At 46.5% G+C, this 14,757-nt stretch overlaps 1 protein-coding gene across 3 annotated transcripts in view; it reads left to right on the plus strand.

Moving 5' to 3' along the window:
- Window positions 1-7,621: 7,621 nt before the first annotated feature.
- GLIS1 (GLIS family zinc finger 1) overlaps window positions 7,622-14,757 on the plus strand; it is a gene marked incomplete at its 5' end in the record, with an annotated part of 216,523 nt that continues 209,387 nt past the window's right edge. For all 3 annotated transcript variants that reach the window (XM_080802312.1, XM_080802311.1, XM_080802313.1), the window contains one exon: window positions 7,622-7,883. In XM_080802312.1, coding sequence (XP_080658438.1) covers window positions 7,622-7,883 — 262 coding nt within the window. The remainder of the gene's footprint in view (window positions 7,884-14,757) is intronic.

Raw genomic sequence — 14,757 nt, forward strand, 5'->3', positions numbered from 1 at the left:
TCTGCAGGGACATTCATGTGTACCATTGTGGCGGCATGGAAAGATGCCAGAAAGAGGATGGGCAAATTTTTAAAATTTCTAATGGTTTATTGCTAGTATACATAAATACAATGGATTTTTCTGTATTAACCTTGTATCCTGCAACCTTGATAAACTCATCATTTATAAGTTCTAGGAGCTTTTTTTTTTTTTGGTAGATTCCATGAGATTTTATATATGAGGATAATGTTGCCTGCCAAGAGAGAATTTCTCTCTTCCCAACCTGTGTGTATTTTTCTCCCTTGCCCTACAGCACTTGCTTAAAACTTGCAGTGTGATGTCGAATAGAAATATTCCTATTGTGTGTTCCTTATTTCCCTTTATCTCAGGGGGAAATCATTCAGCCTTTACCACTAAGTACAGTGTAAATGTGTGATGTTAGCTGTAGGTTTTGTTTTGTTTTTGTAGACGCCCTTTATCTAGTTGAGAAAGTTCCTTTCTGGGGTGCCTGGGTGGCTCAGTCAGTTAAGCGTCTGCCTTTGGCTCCGGTCATGATCCCAGGGTCCTGGGAATGAGCCCCGTGTTGGGCTCCCTGCTCAGTGGGGAATCTGCTTCTCCCTCTGTCTCTGTGCCCTTGCCCCCCACCCTCCCGAGTACTGTTCATCTCTCTCTCTCTCAAATAAATCAACAAAATCTTTAAAAAAGAAAGTCCCTTTCTATTCATAGTTTAAGTTGATTCTTACTCTCTCTAACCATATATAAGATTTGATCTAGAACAGCTTTATTGCCCCTTTATGACTGTGTTCCATATTGGGATTCTTCAGGGGTTTTTCTTTGTTTTCTTTTAAAAAGGGCACCTTCAACTTAATAAAATGAAGTCTGGAAGTGGTGGGAGAAGTATGTTGGGTGTTTCATTCATCATCATCATCACCTCTCTTTTTCTGGTTCATTCTATCTTCATCCCTCTTCTCACTGAGTCTCCACAGAAGCCTCCACAGAAGCTGTCATCTTTATTTGGCAGGTGCAGTATTGAGGATCCTGGGATGGTGACTTGCTGGTGTCCCTCAGCTTGATAACACCAGAGCTACAACCTTTAAAGGCTCCAACATACTAAAGGCTACATAAATGACTAAAGTCATTTTATGGATTGTTCTCAATGAAAATTCCAAAGTGCAGTGAAGTAAACCCAGGCTTTGGGCTCAGGCAGACAATTTTTAATTTTAATTAAATTTTTAAAAATTTATTGCAATAAAACTCATGTAACATAAAATAAACCACTTAAAATGAGTAACTCAGTGGCATTTAGTACATCCATGATATTGTACAACCATCACTTTTATCTAATTCCAAAAACTTTTCACTAAAAGAAAACCTATACCCATTAAGCAGATAATCCCCATTGGCCTCTCCCCTTAGGCCCTGGTTACCACCAATCTCCTTTCTGTCTCTATGGATTTACCTATTTAGGATAGGTTGTATAAGTGGAATCATACAATGCATGACCTTTTATGTCTTTCTGTCACTGAGGGTAATGTTCTTGAGGTTCATCCAGCTTGTAACATGCATCAGAACTTCATTCCTTTTTATGGCTGAAAGGTATTCCATTGTGTGGATGTGGATGTATATACAAGTATAGTTTGCTTATCCATTCATGCATTGATGAACATTTGGATTGTTTCCACAACAATGTTCTTTTGGGTATATGCCTAGGAGTGGAATTGCTGGTCATATGGTAATCCTATGTTAAATGTTATGAGGAATCATCAAACTGTTTTCCACAGTGGCTGAACCATTTTATATTCTTACCAGCAATGTATGAGTGTTCCAATTTCTCTACATCTTCACCAACATTTGTTCTTTTCTGTTTTGTTTTTCATTTTTTAAAAAATTATAGACATCCTAGTGGGTATGAAATGATACCTCATGGTAATTTTGATTTACATTTCCTTAATGACTAATAAGTTTGAGCATCTCTTCATGTACTTGCTGGCCATTGTATATCTTCTTTGGAGAAGTGTCCTTTGCCCATTTTTTGACTGGGTTGTCATTTTGCTGTTGGGTTATGTGAGTTATTTATATATTCTAGATACTAAACACTTATCAAATGTATGATTTGCAAATATTTTCTCCCATTCCATAGGTTATTTTTTCACTGCCTTCATAATGTCCTTTGATGCAGAAAAGTCTTTAATTTTGACGAAGTCTGATTTTTAAAATTTTGTTGCTTGTGTTTTTGGTTTCACATCTAAGAATCCATTGCCAAATCCAAGGTCACAAAGATCACCCTTATGTTTTCTCCTAAGTATTCTATGTTTTTTAGCTCTTGCATTTAGGAAGTTGATCCATTTGGAGTTACTTTTTTTTTTAAGATTTTATTTATTTATTTGACAGATCACAAGTAGGCAGAGAGGCAGGCAGAGAGAGAAAGGAGGAAGCAGGCTCCCCGCTGAGCAGAGAGCCCAATGCGGGACTCGATCCCAGGATGCTGGGATCATGACCTGAGCCGAAGGCAGCAGCTCCAACCCACTGAGCCACCCAGGCGCCCCTGGAGTTACTTTTTGTAGAGGGTATGAGATGGGGATTCAACTTCATTCTTTCACATGCGGATAGTCAGTTGTCCTAGCACTGTTTGTTGAAGAGACTATTCTTTCCTCAAGGAGTGGTCTTGGCATTCAAAGATTTTTTAAAAATTTACCTAAGAGAGAGAGAGCACAAGCCGGGGGGTGGGTGGGGACAGAGAGAGAGGGAGAAGTAGACTCCGCGATGAGTAGGGAGCCCAATGCAGGACTCGATCCCAGGACCCTGGGATCATGACTGAGCTGAAGGGAAACGCTTAACTGACTGAGCCACCCAGGCACCCGAGTCTTGGTATTCTTATTGAAAATCAGTTGACCATGGATGTTTGGGGGGAAGACACTCTTAATCGAGAACTTTGGCAAATCACTTAATTTGGAACTTTTTTTTTTTTCTCACCCATAAGACGGAGAAGATAATCTCTTTCTCTCAGAGTTTTCAGGATAAAATGAGATCACGTATGGAGAGTGTCAGCCATACTACCTGGGACATAGTAGGTTCCCCAGTGAATGTTAATTCTCTTGCTGCAAGAAAGAGATAGGGTAAGCAGTGTAACATACATCACCTCTCTTCCTTCTCTTTTTCATGTTTCCAGGACACAGGAGACCCTTATATACACTGACACGTCTGTTTTTGCCTCAACCATTTGTTGAGTATATGTTTACGACCCTGGACAAAGATGGTAAATGGGGAGGTCTGGATAGGTTGAAGAAGTGCTTAGCTGGAAATGCAGTCAAGCAAATGAAGCAGTGGTCAGTCTCTAATAATTCAATCAGCATTCCATAAACATTTACCTAGTCCTGACTTTGGGCCAGAATCTGTTCTAGGTTCTGGAGTTACAAAGACAAAAGGCTGCCCCTGTTCCCAGAAAGGTCTCAGTCTAGAGAAAGAGACAGACTGTTGAACTGGTAGTTATAAAATAGTATAAGTTCTGAGATAGAATGAAGTAGAGGTTGCTGTAAGAGTGTGCAAGAAGAAAATAATCCTAGCCAGAGGATTTCAGGAAGGCTTCTAGGAAAAAGTGACCCTTGAGCTGGGTATCAAACAATTCATGGGGAGGAGTATGAAGGACAAGAGGAAAAAATGTTAGTATAGGAAACATGAGATACAAAACTATGAAGACAAGAATGTATGTTCTGGGTTCTAGGTAATGAAAATATTTTAGGGAATACAGGATAGGGCTCAGTGGTGGAGTGAGAAAATTGTTTGACTTCATTTAGATGGCTATTGAGATCTATTAATGATCATTGTCATCATCAGGGAAGTGACATGGTCTAATCCATGTTTTAGAGACTGAGAGAGAGACCTGTATGGAAAACAGATGGTAGGGAAGAGGATGAGGCTAGAGGCAAGTAGAAAAATTGGGAAGAAATGTGTGTGGGGGGATGTGTTAGGTGATTGATGGTGAATCAAATATGGGAATGTGAGAGAGGGGGGACCTTGGATAACTCAGACTTCTGACATGGGGGAACTTGGCCATGGGCCATTCACTAGGTAGACACAAGAATGAGGAGCTAAGTTGGAAAGGAAACACTATGTTTGCTTTTGGAGATGAAGCCAAATGGACATATCCAGTAGACAGGCTGTGTGGGACTAGAAGGGCAAAACCAGTTTGAGCAGGAACACTGGTAGTATAAAAAATATACATTATTGTCTGGCCTGCTGAAGGGAGAAGTGGGTTCTATTTGTTTTGCTGTGTTTTTTTCATGATAATTAAAATATTAATGAATTTTATTTTTATAACAAAACTACAAAGAAAAAAATACAGCTCAACTCCTTGAGCTGTATAATAAATAATCCCTATTTAAAGAGAGGGAGGACAATATATATTGATAGAAAAAGTTAAAAAAATGAAAAAGTACCCCTCCAGTGCTCCATTCTCTTAACCAATGTTAACACTTCCTTGTAATTCCTTCTAGGAAAAAAAATGCATGCACCCACTAGGTTCTGTATATCCCCAAAGGGGTCCTGCAGTATACAAGTGTTTAAGAGGTCTATTTTACTGAGCAGATTAACTTTCTCAATGCTTTTTTAGGCTTTACAAAGCCATCTGTCCTGGTGGGGTGGAGCTGTGAGCTCACTGGGGGAAGGGCAGGATGTCCATTACCCTAGCTGAGGCCATAGGGGCTGGCTCAGGGTAGGCAGTAAAGAGTAAGTGAATGAGCTGTTGCTGCATCTTGGAAATTGGGAATTGGAAATTGGGACAGCTTTGCCTGCAGTTATAGCTGATTAAATGACTGATTTGGCAAGTGTTTTCAGAGTCCTAAGTGTGCAGTGCTATTTGTGTGTAGTGCTATGTGTGTGTGTGTGTGTGTGTGTGTGTGTGTGTGTATGGTGAGGGAGGGAGCACAGAGGACTCAGCTCCTGGACCCACTGAAAGGTAGAACCGGAAATGCCAGTCACCTTCTTCCAACTGTCTTGCTTTTTGAAATGGAAACTGAGGTCCAGAGTGAGATTATGATTTGCTAAAGTCACATGGCCTGTTGACTGCACAGCCAGCACAGAACTTCTGAGGGGAGTAAGGGGAAGGAGCACCTAGTTGGAGGGGTTGGTGAGCTACCCTTCGACCTTTCTACCTCTTCTCTTCGTACCATAAAAGTAGCAACAATTCTCAACTCCTAGTCTCCAGACACACACAAGACTTTGAGGTGCTCTATGGAGCCCTTGGCCCTTGACCTGTTTGTAATGGGCAGGTTGGTTGACATCCTATACCTATTAGAGGCAGCTGGCTGGTATAGAAGGGAGAGCACTAGACTGGGAGTCAGGAAGCCTGAATGCTGCTGCCAGCTCTGCCACACCTGAGCAGCCCTGTTTTGTACAGGAGGGAACTGAAGCTCAGAGAAGGGAACTGAGCCACTGCTTCCAATGTGAGAAGTCCTGTTCTTTTTTTTTTTTTTTTTTTTTTTTTTGAGAAGTCCTGTTCTTTAGGTGGTGTTCTTTCCATACATTGGACAGGGCTCCCTGAGACACTGCTGTCTGTGAGGGAAGCCCCAAATCCAGGCCTGGAAGGAACTTAGAGGAGTGGGTTTCAACCCCCAAGACTCTAAGATCTCCTGGGAGCTTTCTAACAATCTAGGCACTGGGGCCCTGCCCCCAGACAGATGCACAGATACAATTAGAATATTTTCTACTTGGGACCTGGCATCTGGTTTTGTCTTTTTTTTTTTTTTTTTAATAAACATTTTTGTTTTTCTAAAAAGTAAGCTCTACGCCCAAAGTGGGACTCGAACTCACGACCCTGAGATCATGGGTTGCATGGTCTTCTGACTGGGCCAGCTAGGTGCCCCTGTTTTTGTTTGTCTTTCAACTCTGGAGTTTGAGACCCTCTAGGCTGGACTCTACGGTGAAAAATACCACAAAAACAAAAACGTAAGAAAAGTGGTCGGAGTGTGAAATGCGTTGCAAGTTCTTGAGTGAGCCGCTTGGATTCTACAACCAAACTTTCAAAGCACTTTCACATCTGTTACCTCAGCGCGCTGGTTTCGCCGATCCCGTTTGATGAGGAGAAAACTGACCTCTGAGAAGGGAAGGGTCCGGTCTCAGCCGCTGGGCCAGGCAGGGACACAGCCTGGCTCTCCTGACGCCCAGTGCACTCCGCCGCCCAGGCAGCCCAGCTCCGACGACAGGGCCCAGCCTCTCCCGCCCGCGGCGCCGCCCTGCCCGGCCAGGCGGCCGGAGGGCAGCGGGCAGCACAGGGCTCCGGCAGCCGCCGCCTGTCAAACCCTCTGCCCAGCCCAGCGCCGGGCCCTGCCCAGGCCCCCAGGCAAGGAGGCCCCGCCCTCGCGCCGCGATTGGCCTCTGCGCGGAAGCCTCATCGAGCCAGTGGCTGGAGCGGCTGTCCGGCAGGTCTGGGCCCCGCCCCCGCCCCGGGATGCCGCCCCGCAGGACGCGGCGGCAGCGGCGGCTGCGGGGGCTGCGGCGCCAGTGGAGGCGCGCCGAGCCGTGCGCCCCGCGAGCTGCAGCCGCGGCGGCAAGGTGAGAGGGGGCGCGGCTCATGACCCGGGGAGGGGGCGGGCGCCAGGGCCAAGGTCCGAGGGTAGGGTCCCAGCGACGCCGGAATCCCGAGACCTTTGGAATGGCGCGGGAGCGCAGCGAGGAAAGGAGAGTTTGGGGGCCCCGGGCCCTTGTTCTAGGAGGGATGTTGGAAGGGCCGAGACTCTGTGGAGGGGGACCGGGCGCGCGTGTTTGTGTTGTATGAGCCGGTGAGGCTGCTGGTGTTGCTGAGTGTCTGAGCGGGTGAATGAGAGAGCAATTCATGTGGCACGCGTGTCCCAGTGTGCATTTGCGGGGGTATGTGGTATGCGTGGGATCCAGCGTCCATGGGCGTTACCGACTTTGTGCGGGTTTGCGCGTGCGATGGGTTCATTTTCTCTGCTGCGCGTGGGAGTGTGCGTGTCTCCGGGTGCTCGTGATGGGTTCGTGCTGCGGGAGTGAGCGCCCATCATCGGACGCCCACTCTCCGGGCTTGGGTGGTCGTGGGTAAGTCTCGGAGGGTCCGCGCCCCAGACCTGTGGGTGCGCAGTTCATCGTCCCTGCGCGCAGCCGGGTCCCCGAAGCGCCCAGGAGGCGCGCAGCCCCAGACCCACCTGGAGTAGCCTCCGCCGCTTCGCCAGAGTCCTGCCCTGGAAATCCTAGTTGCCGCCCGCTCCTGTCTCAGTGGGTGACACCGCACAGGCGCTCTCACCGCTCCAGGCCTCAGTTTCCCCATTCTTCCTTTGAAGAAGGCCGGTGTTGGTGGAGGCAGATTTGAGCGGGAGGGTGCACGGGCTTCTCGGAATGCGCTGTGGCGGCGGGTGGCCAGGGCCCTCGACACACGAGAGAAGAACTGCGAGCCACTCTGTGCCGGGAAGGGGCTTTTGCGGGATCAGGTGGGTTTGTCAGGTTAAGGTAAGTGTGGTGGGGCTCACCCATTTTAGAGACGGGGAATAAACCGAGGAGTGGTGGTGACCTGCCCAAACCTACCCCGGGACTAGAAAGGGGGCTGTTCCGCTCATTCTAACGCACGGGTGCTGTCTCCCCTCTCCAGGAGCCCGGCGCGACCCCCGGCGGCCCGCCCTGCCCCGGCGCCATGCACTGCGAGGTGGCGGAGGCGCGCTCAGACAAGAGGCCGAAGGAGGCCCTCGGCGCTCCGGGTCCAGGCCGCGGGCCCACTGGCCTTGGCGGTACGCACATGGCCTTCAGGGTCACCGTGAGCGGCGGTGGCTGCGTGGATGGGGGCCCGCGTGACCTACTGCCCCGGCCGCCTGTGCCGCCGCCGTGCGCCCACGACCTCCTCCGGCCACGGAGCCCCCGAGACTTTGGGCCGTCCAAGGCCGCTGCCGCCGGGAAAGGTAAGTCTGGCCCCACCAACGTGCCTGGCAGAAGGTGTGGAGAAGTTCGGGCTGCCTGGCCGGGACACCGCACACCTTTGTGAGAACTTGGTGGTACTTTGTCTAGGGTTTATGAGTTTCTCTCTAGTGGTTTGGGGCTCGGTCGTCATTATAAAATGATGGCCGTTTAAGAAGCATCTAATTTAAACTGAATAAACCTATTCTGGAGAACGGTGTGTATAGAAAGTCCAGATTACATGATTTTGCGTCTGTATTTCTGATAAAAGTTGTGTGAAACTTACAAAAAATCTTATAAATTAGGGTGACTAGCAACTCGAGTATCTCTGAGCTGCCTACAGGCATATTTGGACATATTCCAATGCTAAATAACAAAAACCAGAGGCTTTCAGCAAGACCTCTCCCCTCTTGGAACCTCAGTTTCCCCTTCTGTCAATTAAGGAATTAATTATATCAGATGATTTCTGGATTCCTGATGAAAAATTTTATGAATCTGTGATCCAGCCTGAGTCAATTTCTGGCTTAAAAGAAGGCCTTTCTGAATTTGAAGCTTCAGAAGCATAATCTTTGGTCAGAAGTTCCTTTGTAATGTCCTTCCTCTACCCAGTGAGGCTGGTAGGGGTAAGGTGCAGGCCCTAGTAGGGTTCATGAGCTCAAAGTCGGCGATGATCCAGGCATTCTCATGAACCCGTTCTCATCACAGTTAATTATTATTGAGCCGTTATTTATAAGTTTCATGCTCACAGATAATTAACCAGAAATTGGGGAAATTGTTAAGGTGCAGGTCAGTACCCCCTCCCCCCACCTTATTTTCTCCCTGAGAGAAACCAAGGCTTGGGGTTTCATTATTTTAGCTTTTCGGGCTTCTTGGTTCTATTTTCAGGTGATTCTCAAGGAAGACAAAGATTTCTTTTGGCTCTGTAGACATAAATCCTTTAGCATCAGCCCCAACAACTTAGAAAAGTTAGGGTGTCTTGGTTTTAGAGAGGAGAGCTTCTTCTGGGGAGAAAATAACCAACTTCCCAATTCAGGCAGTGGTAAAATAAAATGAACATAAACAGTGTTTTTCTTCTTAATGAAAACACCTGACTTTGTTGAAGAGTGCGATTTCTTGCCTCATTTTCAATGTTAGTCTCTTCTCCAACAGAGAGGGATCCTGTTTGAAAGGGTGGACACAGCAAACAATGGCTTCAGAGTATTATTACTGGGGTATGCATAGGAGATGTTCTTTTACTGGGGAGAGAGGAGTGGTGGGTAGCAAGACATGAGTAATATTTGCTGTGCTGAGCTCTTTTGCTTGCGCCGTTCCGCACATAATCCTCCCTTTAACAGGTACCTCCTGCAGTGTTTTAGGTTTTAAAAATATCATAGCTGTCCCCGAAGACAGAGTTCTCTTAGGACCTGGTGAATGGCTCTCCTAAATGTGGTCTCTGCTCAGAGCCGTGGTTAGAGACCTCATCAGGCTTTGCACATGAACTTCCTACTTCCATTCTTCCAAACCCCAATTATTTTTATTTACATTCCCCTTCCCCCACCAATGTCTAATATATGAGATATTTAAGTCAGGATTGTATTTGGAAGGGGCAGAGGAGAATAAAGGGATGGGAGGAATAGCCTCTTTCTTTGTATCCTTAGATGGTCGTTCTTTTTAAGCTTTTGTAAGAGGCTTCTAAACTATTTTCTTCATGGTCTCCAGTGAGGCTGGTGGTGTAGAATTTATCATACCCATTTGAAAGATGAAGAAATTGAGGCCTGAGAGTGGGAAAAACATCTCCTGTGTAAAAGGCTACCCCGGGGTCTGGGTGGGAGTTCTCTGGCCAGCCTTTGCTCACGACCTGGGCTTGAAGAAATTTCCACTGTGACCTCCGTCCTTCTAAGCAAGTTCTTTCTCACAGTCCAGCCCCTCAGTGATCAGAGACAAAATGAGCTTCCCCGCAGGGCTTCAGCCGTTCTCTTAAAAATGTCACAAGGAACCTTACTGCCCCTGCTCCCACTCAAATATTCCCCAGACCATGTAACCCTTTGAATGTTCAGTGTCTAGCTCCAAATCATAGGTTTATTTGAAACAGATGCAAATACCAATCAAAAAATATCCACGGACTATGCCCCGCCACCTATGATCTGTGGGAGCTTGGGGGGAAGCTGTTCTCTCTCTGAGCCTTAGTTTCCCCACTTACCAATTTAGTGTGAGACTGACTTGGAAAGACTGAGGAGAGCTTTAGTGAAAGGGCCACTTCAGTGTCTGGTTATTGTGGGGATTCCTCTGGGGGTGTGTTTAACGTGCTCAGCCTCTGGTTTTCCATTTGCATGAGAGGTAATAATGTCTCCTCCCAGAGTAAATCTAACGATGGTAGTAAGAATGCTTTATAAACTAAGAAGCTAGAAGGGGTCACTTTTATTAATTCATGCCAGGGCACCATGCTAGGGTAAGTGATACTTGCGGTGAAGGGGGCAGGGAAAGGAGGGAGAATGGTTTGATTTTTAAAATATTGAATGTGAAGCTCACTCTTGGGTACGCTGCCCGGGGGAAGCCGAGAGGAGCCAAGCTTCGGATCTTTTGTGCCCATGTCTGCCCAGAGAGAAGACAGTACTGCTCCGTCTGGGGTCAGGTTTCAGATGAGCTGTCTTCTGCTTCAGATAGACCCTAAGCCGAGGAAGGGAGTGAGCCCTTGAGTCTAGCAACTCATCCCTATATGCTGGGCTTCTTGGAGTTTCCAGATCTGGAGTCAGGAGGTGCTGGGGATGGTGCGACGTCATGGGACTAACATTGTCATCATTTACAATAAGAATCACGATCTGTTTATGGCAGAGTCCCGTTTATCCAGATTCCAGGCAGCTGCACAGGCCAGATTACCAGATGCTGCATTTTTCTTTCTTATTATTAAACACCCAACACTGTGCTTTTGGAAGTCCTGACAAGGAAAGAAGGTAAACATCTGGGCTTTATGGAGGCAGACGGCTTTGTGGTGATGGCCCGATGACGCTTGTTCCCTGTGCACAGTGCTTTTCAGTTTCCACCGTGTGTTCCCACACATTCTCTCATCTGCCCTCACGCCAGCTGTGCTCTGCCTACCTTGTGGGCTGCTCTAAGGGCACAGATGTAGAGTGCTTTGCGGTCTTTAGAGTGCTGGGCACATCTTGGCTATAATGACCCATTTTATAGATGAAGACACTGAGGCTCAAGGATGTGCTCAAAGCTACCGACAGAGAGTGGCAGTTTCTTTCTTTCTTTTTTTAAAAAAGATTTTATTTATTTATTTGACAGTGAGAAATCACAAGTAGGCAGAGAGGCAGGCAGAGAGAGAGGGGGGAAGCAGGCTCCCAGCTGAGCAGAAAGCCCGATGCGGGGCTCAGTCCCAGGACCCTGAGACCATGACCTGAGCCGAAGGCAGAGGCTTACCCCACTGAGCCACCCAGGCGCCCCTGAGAGACTGGTGGTTTCTAAGCCTCTCTCTTCCAAATATTCGATTCTGGTTCCCTTGTACCTTCTACGTGTGTGTATTGGCGGCTGAGAGCTGGCGTAGTGGATGGCCTCCTGAATATTCCCAGAGAATTTAAAATATTTTTGCTTTTGGTGTTTCTTCTGTCCTTTTTGGAAGTAATACCTATGCCATAGTTAGAAAACTTCTTAGTTTACCGTTTGTCCAGAGCTGCTCTTCCCAGACTACACCAGATAATGAGCTCACTATTTAATTCACAGCGACTCTCTGGGATCCTTTCACAGCGTGCTGAGACAGGGCAAGTCCTAGCAAAAAAAAAGAGGCCGAGGATCGTGACACATATGTGTCACTGCCATTAGTAAACAGCCATTGTAACATGGCCGTAAATGCCAAGAAGTAGTCAATCTTGTAACTTAAAAAAATAGCTAGTATATAGATTTTTTTTTTCCTCAAAAAAAGGAAAACAAAATGCAGTTGTAGTTTGTGTGCCGGGCATTAGAGGCCGGCGATGGTGGAGAGTAAACACGATGGTTTTGGTGGTGTTACCTGGTAGAATTTCTTCATCCAAATCAGAAGCCCCTGTATGTCTTGGGGAGTCTTTGGAGGGGCTAGCGCACCCCTGATAGAAAGGTATGAGTTATTTTGAAAGCATTTACCCCCTCCGGCTCTGGTGGGCAATTTGCTTGCATTTCATCCATTTTAAAGTGCTGGTCCTGCGATCCGGAAATAATCAGATCCAAATTTTTTCAGTGCTTGAGGTTTCAAAAAAGGGGGAGAAAAACCTGCTGGCCAAATGTCAGGCTCTGTGAGACAAAGAGAGACATGTATGTGTGTGGGTACACAAACGCGATAGAAACATGTTGCGTCTACAATCCTGAGAGTTATGTATCCGACAAATCTTTTATAGACGTGTAGCGGAAATAGAATTCCCAAAGATTCCCCAAGAATCCTGGGCGGCTAGAATTTCTCTTCCCTTCCTGCCTCCCAAGCTCTCCAGAAGCTGCTGGGACTTGGTATACAAATGGAAAGGAGACCGTCACAGGAGATCGTGACTTAATTTCGGCCTGGTCGTTTTTGATCAGTTTACCTGTCGTGCTTTGCTGGGCTGAGGTCTGAGGACCCCTTTAGCCATGGCATCTTATAGATAGGCTGTGTTGTTCCATCTGTGATTTAAAAGCATAAGTTTCTTTATATGCTGTGGTTTTCCTTCACACTTCTGAGAAAAAAAAAAAAAAGCCCACCCCGTCTTTGACTTATTCATCTCTCTGCGTTATATTTGCGTGAGAAGCTAAATGAGCCAGCACACTTAGTTTTACAGTGCGTTAAAATCTCATTACAGGCATAAGTGCACAATGAATCATTTAAAAAAATATATTCTTATGTTCTTTGTTCTGAATGTTGCATAATTATCATCATTTTCTTCGGTTTTATTTTGTGGAGTTTGGCCAGCATCCTAGAAAAGGAGAGAAACTAAAGTTTTCAATCCTTTTTTGGATAGGATTAGGAAAAAAAGAAACAACAAACAAATAAATACCAACTTTATTTGTAAATTGACCAGTGACTATTGCTAATTGTGGCTTTTGCATAGAGAGGGTAATGGGTCTTCCTTCCCTCAATTTTCTTGGACAAGAATCCCCTTTTTTGAAACCGATATGGTGATACTTCAACAACCTCACCTTATATATATATGATTATATGTGACGTTAGATTATGTGGTTTGTTCATTTATTTTGCTAATATAGATTTTAGTTGCAATGAATTTGGACCCGGAGAGTTGTGTTGTTTCTTTTGGTAGGGGGTCGTTTATTTTCGTGCTTAAAGAAACAAAGACATTTCGGTTCAAGGGGGGAGAAGAAATGAAACAAACTTCTGCAGTGGGCTTTGAAAACTTCAACTGCCTTATGCAGAAAGCACAGCTGTAATACCAGGGCCAGGAAAAAAAGAGCAAACTCCTGAAATATTCGTGCTGCTCGCCTTCACTGTGCTAATGATTCTAGCAGTTTTAAAACGGACTTCTTGTTTATCAACAGTGGCTGTGCGAATTAATCGTTTACAATGAATAAAAAAAAAAAAAAAGCTCTCAGCATTAGAAGCAAAGTCCGGGACTGATAGCTGAAAAGGGGGAGGGTGGTTGTAGCTGTTTTGGTCTCCCTAGGCCTTATTTATAAGAAACTGAAAGGAAACAGACCTGGGATGGGGTGGGGGTGGGGAGAATACAACTCTAACCCAGTGGTCTTACAGTTTAAAGTCCCCGAAAGCATCTGTTTTCTTCTTTCCCCCATCTTCCTCTATACTCCAAAGGGTTATTCCTTCAGAGGGTTTCCGGCGGATCGAGGCAGATTGTGTTAGCATTACGAGCTGTGTTTTTAAAGTCAGCATTTGAGTCAGATGCACTGAGGAGACCTTCAGTCCGCTAACTGAATAATGCATTTCCTGTATGGCCTGAATTTATTTGGTGGTTATGGTTGGGCCTGTCTGGAGCAAACACATGCACCATTGTGCAGCCTTGATGCATGCGGGCCACGCTCTTGGCTTTGAGTCTCTGTTTCCCCATCTGTAGAATGGGAAACAGTTGGACAGGATGGTCTGTTGTCCCTTCCTGCTCTGAAGCTCAGGGATTCCACATGAACTGGACTGGGGAAGACAGGGAGGATCGAGGCTGTGGGAAGAAGTCACCTTTGTCTCAGACTTGACTTCTCTTTTGAACTCTTGAGTCCTGAGGCTGACTGCCAGAGAAAACGTAAGTGGGGGGGGGGGCAGTCAGCTAATCTTTACTGAGCACCTACTGTGTGCCAGGCTGGGCACTGTAGCTTTGACTGCATTTAATGATGCCCAATTACCCTGTGAGAAAAAGAGGCATTATTCTAGTTCCAGATGGGGCAGCTGAGGCTTGGAAAGTTTAAGTGATTGACCCCAGTAATAAGCTCACTAGCTAGTAAGTCATAAAGCCTGGAGTTTGAACTCAGCTCTATCTGACAGCAAAGCCCATACTTTCCCGGCTAAAGCACAGCACTCTTAAGGATGGGCTTTAAACCCTAGGCACTGGCGAGGAGTTGCCGTGTCTAGAGAGTGGGCCCCCCATCCCGGGGGAAGATGGTAGAAGGCTGCAGGCTGGTCCAGACAGCTGTTCCCCAGAGGAGCCCATTCTGAGTCTCTGCTAATAGGCCAAGGTGTGACTTGATGGGCAGACTGTCTGCGTCTGTCCACCTCCTTGCTGTAGAAATGGGGGAAAGATAGCATTTCCCAGTCGTGACATGGGGTCCTCAGGCAAGGATTCTCTGAGGCTGTGGAGAGACCCTCTAGAAAACAGCTCCTTCTCCGAAGCAGCAGAACACTTACACGTCCTAGTGGTTATTGCGAGTTCTAGTCCCTTTTTGAGCCTCTCCCACAGTTTGGGGCGATTCCTTGCCCAGGCGCTGGTTGTGATCTCCCTTTCA

The sequence above is a fragment of the Martes martes genome (genome assembly GCF_963455335.1).
Source record: "Martes martes genome assembly, chromosome: 4".
NCBI lineage: Eukaryota > Metazoa > Chordata > Mammalia > Carnivora > Mustelidae > Martes > Martes martes.